The sequence below is a fragment of the Mya arenaria genome, chromosome 6, assembly GCF_026914265.1.
Source record: "Mya arenaria isolate MELC-2E11 chromosome 6, ASM2691426v1".
Lineage (NCBI taxonomy): Eukaryota > Metazoa > Mollusca > Bivalvia > Myida > Myidae > Mya > Mya arenaria.
In genome coordinates this window covers 18788690-18805038 of record NC_069127.1, presented here as the reverse complement: position 1 = coordinate 18805038, position 16349 = coordinate 18788690, and the positions used below count along the sequence as shown (strand labels likewise).

General features: G+C 37.4%; 1 protein-coding gene across 2 annotated transcripts in view; it reads left to right on the top strand.

The window, feature by feature from the left end:
- Positions 1-1234: 1234 nt before the first annotated feature.
- The window catches only part of LOC128236694 (uncharacterized), a 48704-nt gene continuing 33589 nt past the window's right edge, over positions 1235-16349 (top strand). Inside the window, exon 1 of one of the 2 annotated variants that reach the window (XM_052951762.1) lies at positions 1235-1985. In XM_052951762.1, the coding sequence (XP_052807722.1) occupies positions 1832-1985 (154 nt within the window). In that variant the 5' untranslated portion in view covers positions 1235-1831. The remainder of the gene's footprint in view (positions 1986-16349) is intronic. The other variant, XM_052951761.1, reaches the window with a different exon arrangement.

Here is a 16349-nt window from a genome sequence, read left to right as displayed (position 1 = left end):
GTGTGTGTTGTCCTGTAGCAGAGTGTAATCAGTGCTGTCTTGTAGCGCCGTGTAGTGTGTGTTGTCTTGTAGCGCCGTGTAATGTATGCTGTCTTGAAGCTCCGTGTAGTGTGTGTTGTCTTGTAGCGCCGTGTAGTGTGTGTTGTCCTGTGGCGCCGTGTTATCAGTGTTGTCTTGTAGCGCCGGTTAATATATGTTGTCTTGAAGCTCCGTGTAGTGTGTGTTGTCTTGAAGCGCCGTGTGGTGTGTGTTGTCTTGAAGCGCCGTGTAATGTATGTTGATTTGAAGCGCCGTGTAATGTGTGTTGTCTTATAACGCCGTGTAGTGTGTGTTGTCTTGAAGCGCCGTGTAATGTGTGTTGTCTTATAACGCCGTGTAGTGTGTGTTGTCTTGAAGCGCCGTGTAATGTGTGTTGTCTTATAACGCCGTGTAATGTATGTTGTCTTGAAGCGCCGTGTAATGTGTGTTGTCTTATAACGCCGTGTAGTGTGTGTTGTCTTGAAGCGCCGTGTAATGTGTGTTGTCTTATAACGCCGTGTAATGTGTGTTGTCTTGAAGCGCCGTGTAATGTGTGTTGTCTTATAACGCCGTGTAGTGTGTGTTGTCTTGAAGCGCCGTGTAATGTGTGTTGTCTTATAACGCCGTGTAATGTGTGTTGTCTTATAACGCCGTGTAGTGTGTGTTGTCTTGAAGCGCCGTGTAGTGTGTGTTGTCTTGAAGCGCCGTGTAATGTATGTTGTCTTGAAGCGCCGTGTAATGTGTGTTGTCTTATAACGCCGTGTAGTGTGTGTTGTCTTGTAGCGCCGTGTAATGTGTGTTGTCTTATAACGCCGTGTAGTGTGTGTTGTACAGTAGCTCCGTGTAATGTGTAATGTGTGTTGTATTGTAGCGCCGTGCTCTGTATGTTGTCTTGTAGCGCCAAGCACTGTGCATTGTCAAGTGGCACCGTGTAATTAGTAGTGTCTTGTAGCCCTTTGACTAATGTTAGTTTGGCCTTAATCCTACTGAATATTTAAAACCGGAAATTGTTTAACTTTTAGGCAACTAGGTTTGTCCCTTCAGTTCGCATTGTTTCAGTTTACAATTTCTCAGCATTAACAAGCTGCGTTACAGCAGACTCATTGTTGGTATTGAGGACCTCGCACAGTAAGAACGTGTGTTTTTCATTTGTGTCAGATCCGTGGCACTTAATACTGCTACAGAATCATCAACCTATTGATGTTTATTTATGTTATTCCGCTGCTAGATGAATAGCCGAATATCTGAATATTGACTCTTTCCCGGAGGATTGAAAGTAATTTCAGATACCTCACAAGCCTCGCATGTGACAAGCCAAGATCGGTTGTTTACAGTGGAATCGTGATGTTTAGGATATCGGCGAGGAACGACTGACAAAAAAATACATTTGTGAGTTTACAACAACAGACGAAAGGAATCCGATACAATCGATCTGGAGTTACTGCTACCTACGAGTTAAATCAGATTTAATGGGGCGGATTATACCAGGGAAATATATCTATGATTATGAAATACCTGGATTATTACCTGTGGATGTTCTGATCCAAAATACGTAAAAGTTTTATTGAATATTTTCTTCATTTTCGGACACTTCGTTATTCGGATACTTGATTTCTATGGAATCTTCTGTCATCAGATTGATCCATTAGATGTCCGGTCCTCCAGTTACGTGAATTATCGATAAAAAGTCTGGCATTCATTTTGGATAAGACACCATATAAAATATAACGTGATTATTGCTCAAAGTATGAGTTAGAAAAACAAGATTTTTTGCTTGGTAATTTGAAACCATTCTCCATAAATTATATAATCCATGACCTACCGGTCAAGCCACGACATTCAGGGGAGATTTCGATTCTACGACAATGAAGATCATTTGAAGCGGGAATGGAAGCAACATGCACGTGCAAACATTCGACAGCCAACATTTCTGGAAGGGATTTTGTTGAAAGCAATTCATGGTGATCGTAAGTTTTTACTTATTAACATTACTTTTACTTAACTTTGGTTGAAGACATCAGTTTATAGTCATTGATCTTAAATGACGTAGATTATTATATTTCGTTATATTGACCGATGAGATCTCGTGTTTGTGTCTTCGAAGACACATTTTTTTGTAAGAAGCATTGTTTCCAGAAACACTGTGCCGATATAGGAATTAATGGAATGGTTCTCTGAGGTACGCGTGTAGTGTCTTCCAGATGTCAGACAATCTCAGTGCCGACATTCATGATATATCTTCTCAGCTTATTCAGATTTCTTTCTGTCGTCACCTCATGAACGTGTGTAAACTCTCTACAACCTTCCGTTATATTCCGTGTACGTTATACTGTGTCAACGTTGGTGCAATAAAATAAATTTTGAATATTAAGTTATCAACTTAGGAAAACTGAATAATTCTTAAGGTATTAAACGATTTGATGAAAAGTGAAGAAATGATAAAGTTCATGATAACAACATTTGGTATTATTTGATGTATTGAACTCCTTGATTCTTACTCGAACATGATCTAGATTTCATACAGATAATCATTCCAAACAAGGTAAATGTTTCGAATCTGGCGTTGAGTACTTCAACCTAGTTTATCAGTGTATATGGTCTGTTTTACTTTATTCTTGTGTGAGGTTGTATGCACATGAACTAGTTTAATCCCCCAGTGAACTATTGTTGTTCTGGTCGTTCCAAGGCGGTGACCATAGTAAACTCGTGTTGTGCTGGCCGTTCCAATATTGTAACCCCCAGTGAACTCGGTGCTGGCCCTTCCAATGCGGTAATCGCCAGTGAACTCGTGTTGTTCTGGTCGTTCCAAGGCGGTAACCCCCAGTGGACTCGTGTTGTTCTGGCCGTTCCAAGGCGGTAACACACAGTGAACTCGTGTTGTTCTGACCGTTCCTATGCGGTAACCCTCGGTGAACTCGTTTTGTGCTGGCCGTTCCAAGGCGGTAACCCTCGGTGAACTCGTGTTGTGCTGGCCGTTCCTATGCGGTAACCCCCAGTGGACTCGTGTTGTTCTGACCGTTCCAAGGCGGTAACCCTCGGTGAACTCGTGTTGTTCTGGCCGTTCCAAGGCGGTAACTCCCAGTGAACTCTTGTTGTTCTGTCCGTTCCAAGGCGATAACCCCCAGTGGACTCGTGTTGTTTTGGCCTTTCCAAGGCGGTAACCCTCGGTGAACTCGTGTTGTTCTGGTCGTTCCAAGGCGGTAACCCCCAGTGAACTCGTGTTGTTCTGGCCCTTCCAATGCGGTAATCGCCAGTGAACTCGTGTTGTTCTGGTCGTTCCAAGGCGGTAACCCCCAGTGGACTCGTGTTGTTCTGGCCGTTCCAAGGCGGTAACACACAGTGAACTCGTGTTGTGCTGGCCGTTCCTATGCGGTAACCCCCAGTGGACTCGTGTTGTTCTGACCGTTCCAAGGCGGTAACCCTCGGTGAACTCGTGTTGTTCTGGCCGTTCCAAGGCGGTAACCCCCAGTGAACTCTTGTTGTTCTGTCCGTTCCAAGGCGATAACCCCCAGTGGACTCGTGTTGTTTTGGCCGTTCCAAGGCGGTAACACACAGTGAACTCGTGTTGTGCTGGCCGTTCAAATGGTGTAAACCCCAATGGACTTGTGTTGTTCAGGCCGTTCCAAGACGGTAACCCCCAGTGAACTCGTGTTGTTCTGGCCGTTCAAATGGTGTAAACCCCAGTGAACTCGTGATGTGCTGGACGTTCAAATGGTTTAAACCCCAGTGAACTCGTGTTGTGCTGGCCTTTCAAATGGTGTAACCCCAGGTGAACTCGTGTTGTTTATGGCCCTTCCAAGGCGATAACCCCCAGTAACCTCGTGTTGTTCTGGTCGTTCCATGGCGGTAGCCCCCCATTGAACTCGTGTTGTTCTGGTCGTTCCAAGGCGGTAGCCCCCCAGTGAATTTGTGTTGTGCTGGCCGTTCCAATGGGGCAACCCCGAGTGAATCTATGTTATTCTGGCCTTTCCAAGGCGGTTACCCCAGTGAACTCGTGTTGTGCTGGCCGTTTCAATGGGGTAACCCCCAGTGAACTCGTGTTTTGCTGGCCGCTCCAAGGCGGCGATCCTTACATGTATTGATCTACTTCAAGTATGTGTTTGTTAAGCAATTTATCAAAGCCAGAAGACAATTATTTCAATTGTCAGGAATTGGATGTGGATATGTTTGTAATGGTTTGGTTATTTTCCTGAAAAATGGACAAAGGGGTATATTGTTCCAATTCATAAAAAGGGAAGCGTTGACGAGGTAAGTAATTTCAGGGGAATTACATTGTTAAACGTTTTGGGAAAACTGTTCACGAGTTTGATTAATGAGAGGCTATCACAATGGGCAGAATTTTGTCATGTATACATTGAATCACAGGCTGGGTTAAGGGCAAAAATGGGAACCATTGATTATTTTTTTGCATTGCATGGGTTGATTAATCATATTATAAGCCAAAACAAAAAGCTATATTGTGTATTTGTTGACTTTTCCAAAGTCTTTGATTATATTGTAAGAGAGAATCTTTGGTTTAAAAAATATAGACTTGGAATCAGAGGCAGACTGTTTAACGTTATAAAATCAATGTATGGTCATGTAAAAACAAGAGTTCGACTCAACTGTGAGCTTGGTAATATTTTTGAAAGCTGTTTAGGCGTACGGCAAGTTGAATGCCTCTCACCATTTCTATTTTCAATATCGATGATTTAAAAGAGGTTTTATATTTACAAGGAGCTAAAGGCATTGGTACAGACATGTTAAATATTTTCCTGCTAATGAACGCTGACGACATAGTCCTATTTGCGGAATCAGGTGAAAAGTTACAATGAAATTTAAATATACTCAGTGAGTATTGTAACAGTTGGAAACTAAAGGTCAACATTGAAAAAAACAAAAGTTTTAATCTTCCAAAAAGATGGAAGAATTCCTGCTAATTTACGTTTATATTATGATGCTAATATCTTAGATATAGTCGGACACTTTACGTATCTTGGCGTAGTATTTACAACAGGTGGTTCTTTTCTGCAAGCAACAACAACACTCGCTGGACAAGCAAGAAAAGCAATTTTCCGTTTAAAAATATTTAAATAAATTTACAAATATTACACCCGGTCATAATTTAGGGCTCTTTGATAAACTAATTGAACCCATACTATTGTATGGGTCTGAAATCTGGGGTACCTCCAAAAGGATGGCCGTTGAACGCATCCATACTCTTTACGATAAATATGTGCTATGTGTGAAAACAACAACTCAAAACAACTTTGTTTACGCCGAGACTGGTAGACTTGATATTAATTCATATATAGTATAATAATTATGGTGCGGTATTGTTTTAAAGTAATAAATTCGCAAGCACACAAATATCTTAACATGGTTTATAAAATAATGTTGCAAGATAGAGAAACACGTCCACGATCTACAAATTCGGCAATGAGTATCAGAAAGATTCTTAGATTTAGGTTTTTATCATGTTTGGCTAAACAAGGGTGTCAATGATATTCCGCTATTTAAGTCTCTTTTAAAAGTGATATTTTTATTCAACTTGAACGTAGGATCCATGACTCTTCAAGAGTTACAGTACTTTCGTTAATTTCAATTTCCAACCCTATTTGAACTGCGTTAATATTCCAAAATATAGAATTGCACTTAAGAATGAGCGCACATAGATTGAATGTAGAAGTGGGTAGATGGAATAGAACTCCTTTGAATGAAAGGCTGTGCCCTATATGCAATGTACTTGAAGACGAGTTCCATTTTATTTTTGAATTCCAGATGTATATTGAGATAAGAAATAATTACATACCTAGATATTATCGTCAACAAGCCTCTATTTTAAAAGCTATCGAACTTTTACAGTCAGAAAATAAACATATACTACGTAACGTATTCATCTTTGTTTACAAGGCTGTTGAATTGAGAAATAGAAATGTTCGACTGGTATACTAATTGTTTTTTTTTTTGTTGTTGTTGTTGTTTTTTTTTTTTTTTTTTATCGTACATGAACATGAACATAATTTTATTCGACGTATACCAACAAGGTACATAGTCATAGAATATAAATATATTTATATAACGTGAATTCAACATGTCACATATACAGATTCGATACAGGCAATGTCTATACGTAGATATGAATAATTGTCCATACGTGAAAAAAAACATAATATGCAAATGATAAAACATGAGGATGAGCTGATATAAACTAATCACTATATGTAATGGAAGTTCTATGTTTAAGAGCTTCTTTTATATATTTGGATAATTTAAATACAGTATTTTTTGTTGTCTGACTTAAGCAGTTCTATAAACTTGTACATGCTTGGTCTGACATAAAAATATTTTTTAATGTATTTCCTTCTGATGTCATTATAACAAGGACATATTAATATGAAATGAAATTCATCTTCTAGATCATTTGAATTACAAAAAGTACAATAACGTTCATTTCTAGGAATGTTGTTATTAGCATATCTACCGGTGTGGATTCTTAATGAATAAGCAGACACTCTTAATCTAGTAATATAAAATCGTAAGTCATGCGGTAGAATGTTCAAATATTGTTCAAGGTCTAATGTACTTTTAATATTATTATACAGATTTAGAACACTACTTCTAGCTTTGTCTTTACCCCATGTTTGCTTAAATGTATCAATTAATGTGTCTCTGAATAGACTGACAATTGTATTAACATTATATAGCTGTGGATTATCGAACACATATGCAAAGCCATGTTTGCTTAGAATATCTTTAACATCAGTAACCCAATTATGTTTACCATTTTGACAGTCTTTAACAGACATATTATATAGTCCCTTTATAGTAATATTATCTGTTTCAATAACTTTGAACCAATACTTTAAAATTCTAATATATCGTAATACATACAGGGGATAACGGCCTAGTTCCCCGTATATAGCACAATTGGAAGTATTGATGCGTACATTTAAGATTCTTTTACAAAACTTTAAATGAATGCGCTCGATTTCTTTTGATTTTCCAAATCCCCAAACCTCATACCCATAACCTAGTATTGAGCCAACGAAGGCATCAAATAATTGACAACTAACTTTTGGCTTGATATTATACTTATTGCAATTAGCCAATAAAACATTTAGTGCCTTAAGAGCCTTTCCAATTATGTGTTCATGATTCCTGGCAAATGTGCCCGTGTAATTGAAAACAGTTCCCAAATAATTGAAGTCGCTAACAACTTCAATCCAATTATTTTTATATAGAAACTTTTCATTTCTGAACAGACCACCTCTTTTACGAAATACCATGGCTTTTGTTTTACTTGTATTAACCTCTAGACTCCATTTATTACAGTACACTTCTAATAATGACAGTGACCTATTGATATCTTCAAGTGTGTTGCCTAGTATAATCATATCGTCCGCAAACAATAGTAGTATAACTATAAGGTCATTAATAGTGAGGCCTGAATTCATATCTGCTTGTAAAAATAGTTCTAAATCATCTAAAAACAAGGAAAACAAAACCGGAGACATGACTTCACCCTACCTCAAGCCTATGGCATATTCGAAAAAGTCAGAATAGTATATTTAACATCTTAACAGCCGATTTTACTTTTTCATACATATCTTTAACAATTCGTAAAACTTTACCTTAAATACCGGTTTTATACATTTTTAGCCATAACGCATTTCTGTAAATGCAATCAAAAGCCTTTTTAAAATCTACAAAAACACAATACAAACGTTTATTTTCGTTAAGAATTTTTTGTATAATACTTAATAAAACAAACTGAGCATCAACTGTTGATCTGCCTTTTCTAAAACCATATTGGGCGTCTGATACAACATTCGCTTCATCACAGAAATATATTATTATTTTGTTTAGTATCGTCGTAAACAGTTTTGACATACAACTAACTAGGGTAATGCCTCTATAATTATTTACATCGTTTTTAGCTCCCTTTTTATGTAAGGGTATAACGATTCCTTTAGTCCAGCTTTCGGGGAAATAACCACTGTTTAAAATAGCATTAAACACATCGCACAAATGTAAACCCAAAATATCTATAGATTCTATGAAATATTCATTTAACAAGGCATCTGGCCCACAGGACTTGTTACGTTTTAATGTTTTAACAGCAGCATTTATTTCAGCAACTGTTATATCTCCGTCTAATAACGGTTCGAAACTCTCACATGTATTTGTAAAATCATTATTTCTAACAAAATCTTCGGCTTCACCATTTTCAGTTTGTAATATATCATCACTCAATTCTGAAAAATATTTGGTAAAATCTTGCAACGAAATATCAGCACTGCTGTTTTGTTTAGCTTTTTAAAAATATTTCCAAAAGGCCTTAGGCTTAGAAAATCGTAATTGCTTAATACATTTGCCTTGGGCAACCTTAAACAACTTTCGCTTACGCTTAACGAGCTTTTTATAAACATTTTTCAAGGTACACATTTGTATTCTATTTGTGTTCGTTTTACAATTGTTATACATGTTCGCAGCGTCCGAATAATTACGTTTTGCCGTTATACAATCATCATCAAAACATTGTTTGCTATTACAATGTGAATTGTCGACAAAACAAATTTTCTCTTTAAATATATAATCCTTTTTAAACAAGGGATCAGCAATACTGTGAATGGTCTGTGTAAAGTTATGTATTATATTATCAATATCAGATCTATTTTGTATTTACATTTTCCGTTAATGTGTTAAACACAGGTAATTTAGATATTAACCCCGCTCTATATTGATCTTTTAATTCATCACACCATACCTGCTTAACAAAATTGCACTGTGTTTTACTTTTGTCGCAGAAAGAATAATTAATTTTTATCGAAAACGTTAGTGGATAATGATCACTCCATTCATTGAATGGACACTTACTAAATCCGATAATATCATCAAAATTGAATTGCTTACACAACAGGTAATCAATAACAGACGACCCATTTCTCGATGCAAAGGTAAATGACCCACAATTATTATCATTGCCAATTCGGCCGTTACAAATACGAAATCCCGTGGATTTGCAAAGATCAAGAAGCCGTAAGCCAAATGTATTACAATGTTTGTCTAGAGAGGCCCGAACTAGGGGTACGTCTGTAATATAGTCATCATTATTAATATCATTAGTAAATCTATCATACACAATAAACTCATTTCTAACTCCAACACGACTATTCCAATCACAGACCAAACACACAGTTCCAATTCGGTCAAAATCATAAATGTCATTTTGTATCAGATCAAAAAAGTCAATGTTTACTACATCATAAGCCGGTGATCCTTCACACCATAAATAGACAGCACACAGATAAACATCAGTATCTAGGTTGAAAAAATATTTGTCTAGTTTTAACCATATAATACTATCGTTATGATTTCGTACAATATTAATACCGGGCTTAAGTGAGTCTTTATAATAAACAGCAACTCCGCCAGAACAACGCTTAGCTTTACGATGATGAAAATTTCGGAAAAAGTTATTATTGTTACCTGTCATATTGTAAATTGCACTTTTTTCATAATGTATATTTTCAAAGAATTGCATATTTAAATGTACTTCGTTGATTATAATATGCTATTATTTGTGAATGACATTAGTACTAACACCATCACGTAGAGATATCCACACAAGACAAACCATAGGAATATAGCTTAAACAGTATTTATTTAATTTTATTTATTTCTTTCTTTTTTCAGGCTTTTATTCATTTTATAACAGATCGCCATGTCTATATGCAGAATATTCAATTTATCAATGATCAAGGGTCATCGTTTACTTATATCAGTGTCTTTATTATGTGAACTGTTTTATACGAAATAAACTTTCTGTTCTGTTCTGTATAAATACATCTTCCTAGATCATCGTACGATATTGTTCATCCTGAAATGTTTACACCTCAACTTCCATTCCTTAAATGAACTGCCTTTCGGCAATTGCGTTCATCAATCGATGAACGCAACATCTTCGGATATGTTCGGGTCGTAATTCATTTCATAACAATATACATTAAAGATATTGATCTTGTTATTGATTGTATGGTGTCTGCAGGTCCCGTAAAATATAGATCAGCATTTTTAAAAGTGTTAGTTTATTATATTTTAAATATATTGGTACCAGAAGTGTTACAATTTTACGTTTTAAAGTGATTTCAAGTGGTTGATCTTTTCCCGCGTTATTGTGACGTCATTTAAAAAAATGTTTCCGGTTATAGTCGGGTCGTTCTATTTATAGAATTGGTAAGAACGGATGACCGAAAGGTTTTCTTAAATGAAATAAAGTATTTCTTTAACAATTCTTGAATGAAATAATGAACTATTGGTGTAAATATAAGGAATGAATTGCGGGGTTGATGTCATTATCAGGGATATGAACGCAATTGGGTTGGTCAAAGTACGCGTGGAGTCCTTCGGACTCCACACACATTGACCAACCCAATTGCGTTCATACCCCGATAATGACATCAACCCCGCAATTCATTCCTTAAATAACAACAGCATTGCCTTTCAACATCGCCATCCGAAAAGTATAAATGTAAAAACAAATGCTCGTAAAAATGAATTACACAATTGAATTCGTGTATGTTAGCAATTTTGATAACTATTTGGTACGAAAAATCACAATGTAACTCCAGTGGACATTGTCGTGAGCTGAATGCCCTGAATAGTAACATGAGAGTTGAGAGCTAGATGCAGAACACCCTTGGGGGTATTATAAAGTAATAGAATGATTGTGTCAATGTAATCACGCGCATGAAAAGGGAAAACTAATAATTGGTTCAGTACATTGTTGATAATGTAATATGATTAAAGCTTTTATATTGCGGTGATATCCACATATATCTGCAAAATGCTTTATACTGCTGTCAAACCAAAGCCCTTGTGTGTATACAAAGCACTATCTATTTCATAGTTTAACAATGCAATGGAAAATACGAGAATAAGTAGCAGAATTTTAGAAATTAAGTGTGGAACACAGATAAACTTGTATGAAAAAAATAAAAGCATCATGTATTTTGTAAAAAGGAATATGTATATCAACATAAATATTAGTTTCATAATTTAAACTGTGTTCGTAACGTTATAGTCAACGTATGCTGAGTTTTTAAAGATTTTTTTGAAAGTTGTGTCACTTGTTTGCATTTCTTTCCGATCAATGATGGCTCTAGTAAGTGTTTCGCGGGTTGGTATCTTTGCTCTTCAGAAGAATCCCACTTTTCCATCCAAAGCCGTTCTGGAGGTGTCACAGATACATTAGAGGACTCGGTAAAATGCCTTGTTTCAACCGTGTACAATAGTATAAGCGTCATAGGATCGTCAACTAAATGAACGCTTAATACATCCTGCTGTACATTGTAGACCCGGTACCTGATAAGCCCCGGTAAAAATGTGGCTTGTGCACAATATTACACGAGCATCAAAATGTTAGATCGTTCAGAACACCTAGAGTTACAAACAGACATAGTTGAGTTGACTTATGTCGGTGATAACATTTTGTCCATCCAATTAAACGTAAAAATCTTGCTTCTTGGGGATGATTGGACATTATTTATTTAATACTGATAATGCAAGATAGTCCTAAAGAAAACTGAACACAATGAAATAATAAAAAAGACTTATAAAGCTGTAGCATGTTACATTACTATATACAGTCCAAATCTCGTATCGAATCGTAATGGGCGATCAAAAGGACGACCTTGCGTGCAAGTATTTAGTATAGTGTTGCTAATCCTCGACCTTCAAAGTCTTCCGCACTGAATTCCTTATAATAAAACGGATGAGTGTAAAAGCATTAATAAGAAAAACGAGATTTGTAGTTGTATTTTAACTACGCCAAGCAACTATGATCTTTTTCACGGGGTATCCATCGACCTTAAACAACGTGACTATAAAGATTGCTATCGAGGAAATGTGTCTTTCTTTACACTTTTATATGAAGGAAGCTGTACTCGTTTGATGTAAGAAAGCCATTATTATCGCCGGAAGTAATGAATTATTCAAAGGGATATATTTTTCTTATGGCGGGTACGGAGGAATATTCCCGTACCAACACCATCAATTATGTAGGTGGAGGGAATATTCCCGTACCAACACCATCAATTATGTAGATGGAAGGAATATTCCCGTACCATGCAGCACCGTCAGTTACGTTGGTGGGAGGAATATTCCCGCACGTCGGGCGAGGAATATTCACGTACCAACATCATCAAATATATGGATGGGAGGAATATTCCCGCACCAACACCATCAATTACGTGGGTGGGAGAAATATTCCCGTACCAGCACCGTCCATTACGTGGCTGGGAGGAATATTCCCGTACCAGCACCGTCCATTACGTGGCTGGGAGGAATATTCCCGCATCAGCACCGTCACTTACGTGGCTATTCCTGTACCAACACCATCAGTTACGTGAGTTGGAGGAATATTCCCGCATCAACACCATTAATTACGTGGGTGGGAGAAATATTCCCGCACCAACACCATCAATTACGTGGGTGGGAGGAATATTCCCGTACCAGCACCGTCCATTACGTGGCTGGGAGGAATATTCCCGCATCAGCACCGTCACTTACGTGGCTATTCCTGTACCAACACCATCAGTTACGTGAGTTGGAGGAATATTCCCGCATCAACACCATTAATTACGTGGGTTGGAGGAATATTCCCGCATCAACACCATTAATTACGTGTGTGTGTGTGTGTGTGTGGGGGGGTAATCCCGTACCAACACCATATGTATATGGATGGGAGGAATATTCATCAATTACGTGGGTGGGAGGAATATTCCCACACCAACACCATCAATTACGTGGGTAGGAGGAATATTCCCACACCAACACCATCAATTACGTGGGTGGGAGGAATATTCCCACACCAACACCACCAATTACGTGGGTGGGAGGAATATTCCCACACAAACACCATCATTTACGTGGTTGGGAGGAATATTCCCACACCAACATCATCAATTACGGTGAAAGGAATATTCCAACACCAACACCATCAACAACGGTAAAAGGTATATTCCCGTACCAACGCCATCAATTACGATGAAAGGAATATTTCCGTACCAACACCATCAATTACGGTGAAAGGAATATTTCCGTACCAACACCATCAATTACGGTGAAAGGAATATTTCCGTACCAACACCATCAATTACGATGAAAGGAATATTCCCACACCAACACCATCAATTATGTGGGTGGGAGGAATATTTCGTCGGGGGAATTTTCACCACCAACACCATCAATTACGTGGTCGGGGGGAATTTTCCCGTACCAAAAGCAAATGCAAACGTTGTTAACTAATAACAGCTTAAAGTTGACACCTTATTTTTTATAAAGGTACTGTTTTATGTTCTTCATAGTCTTTCGTGACAGGGACAACTGGTTAGTGTCTGGAACCTGTCCGCGGTATTCAGTGGCCTTTTAAAGTATACAAGGGGCTAAAAGGGGTTGTGCGGGGGTTGTACGAGGATTGTTTGCATTACTCGGAACTTAACTCTCGTTTATTTGTAACGGAGAGAAGAAAATATTCGGTACGCAGTTGCGGAGTTTTTTGGACCACAACATAAATATTTAAAACAATTTTTCACGAACAATAGACCCGGACATAGTCTAGAGCAACCTACCGCTCGAGATCCATGTTGTCTATGGATACTCGACTAAGCCATTACCCTTGCCTACGACAATCTCGCTAAGGATGATTTTGGTTGTCCAGTTAACGCAATGGTTAGCGCACTCGCTTCTCACTTACGCGACCCGGGTTCGATTACCGGCCTTGGTGCATGTGAGTTTGGTTGGTAGTCTGGAAGCCGGGCAAGTGGACTTTCTCTGGGTTCTCCAGTCCCCCTCCCCTCCCCACAAACAACACAAGACAATACTCTCGCCCAACATCGTGCCAACGTGAGCGACTAAGTATAAGTTAATGTAACTTGGGTGATTATTCAAAGGAACTTTACTCTTATCATAGCAAAAACAAAAAAAAAGATGCAATTAGCGGGTTGTTTTAACAACATTTACCATTGCATACTTACCTTATGTATTGCCAAGATAAACCAAAAAAACATTGTGTCGTTCATTGCCTACCACAATAGATGGATCGGGAAGGCCAAAAACTGAAACGTTTCAAATGTTCCTTGTTATTCAATGCTAAGGTACAATTAATAATATAACATTTGCATCATGTTTTGGTGAAATGTTGAGTTAGCACTAGCTGCTTTAGACAGGCGCTTACCCGGCACGCAGCCCCTCTTAAATTGTAAAAATGTACTTATTAACTACAATATCCGTGAACTAATATGAAAACAATGCTTATGTCATTGAGAACGACAACAAGTCCTTATTAACTGATAAAATAATGCATTGTTCGTGTTTATCAGGACTGGGACGTAATTTCTTACTTGCGCTCCAAAAGGCCAAACCCCCTCTAATGCCAAACTCTGAATTCGCTTCTGCAAAGGAATCATTTAATAGAGATTTGTCAGAATTCCATTTGCAATTTAACGAAAAAATGTCTTCATATAAATATGTTAATGTTTTAAAATGTTTAAGATGATCCAGACGACAATGGCGTGTGGCTTCTTGGTGTTCTATCTTTTAAAAAGGAAGATACTGAATAAAATACAAGCAACAGAGTACCTAAAATTCACTTCCTCGTAACAAATATATTTCTTGAAATAAAAAGCCACAATACATTGTGTTTTGGATAGTCTCTCGTAGTTTGGCATTTGAGCACAATCACTTTTGCAAAAAAAAATCCAAATTCTTGTTGGCCAAACCCTGATAATATATTATTTCGAAACACTCGAATAGTTCCCAAACACCTACACGAAAGGCACGCTAAGTTGCTTAATATTTGATCTTAGAATGGCATCAACAGTTTTGTATAGTTTGTGTTTTGGTCGTTGAGATCCACTTTAGAACTGTGGAATCTCTTTTAATCTTTCCTAACACTGCATATGACAATCGAGTCATCGCTATGCAGCCTTGTTTAATAATGGAAAATACAACAAGTGTATATAGATGTTTGCTATTGGAATAAAACAAAACAGAATATAGATAATTATTTATTGTGTCCTCAACTTTCAGCCTGTATAATAAATTATACTTTCGAAGGTTATGAGATAAAGCAAACTGGAATTCGCATAACATTTTTATTCTTATTCTTGTATGTCGATCTAGTATACATGTATATAAAAAACGCACCTCCAACTTGTTTCATATACCAGTAGCGTGACCTTGTCATTCAAAGATCGATCTTATTGTCAGCGTGAGGCAATGTTGCCAATCAATGGGGGCATTAATGAGGAGATCTGAGTGACAGATTCAGAGAATAGATCCAGGTCAGTCCCAGCTCATCGATAGTGTTCTGGGACTTCGTGAGACAATATATCGCAACAGCTCTTGAGCTCCGTCTAGTAAACTTATTGCAAAGTTTCATTATGATGTAGGCATGCTTTTGTTTGTTTGTTTTGTATTATTTTTTTTCGTTTTTTTTTAGGCAATCGAATCATATTGATATCGATGCTTAGCTTGATAGGGCCATTGTCTTATTTGTGATACAAGGCTGTTTTGGCGGCCTGTATCAATTTTCGTTCACTGTTAACATATGTTTTCAAAAGAAAATATTCATAATTCATTGCTTTTCGTCGTGCATTTCTCGTCTTATTCATCTTATAATTCCTGATGCTGATTTTAGATAAGTGCCATTTAACTTGATACATGGAAATGTTGTTTTGTGTGTTACATGTTTGACTTGGCCGTTCCTTATAGTCTCTTGTTAGGCGGATGAGGTGAATCGATAAAGGTGTTTATACAGAAAGTACGGTAATTTTATAGTAAAAAGAAATCAAAAGACAAACTGTTGAAAAAGAAAAAGTTCTTCATCGAAACTGTTGTCACAGTTCATTCTTCCTTCCGTACACTTTAATCTGAAATCTGAAAGAAATTTGTAAACACCTTTCACAAAAATCAACAGAGATAATGGTGAACGGGCTTATTCATTCTCATATTGACTTTTGCAATGGATTATTTACGGAAATCCCTGCCTATCAGATTAACAGACTTCAGAAAGTTCAAAACCAAGCAGCAAGAGTTGTGACCAACACACCATACGGTCATCCAACTACCGAAGTCGTCAAATCCCTTCACTGGCTACCTGTGAGGGCAAGAATTATGTTTAAAATTCTTGTCATTGTGTTCCGTATTGTGCAGGGAACAGCTCCATCTTATTTGAGGTCTTTGTTAAACCGTGTTCAGGGAAAATACAGACTAAGATCTTCTGATGACATTCAATTTATTGTTCCAAGAACCAGAACCAGAATTGCTGACAGATCACTTGCTGTGGT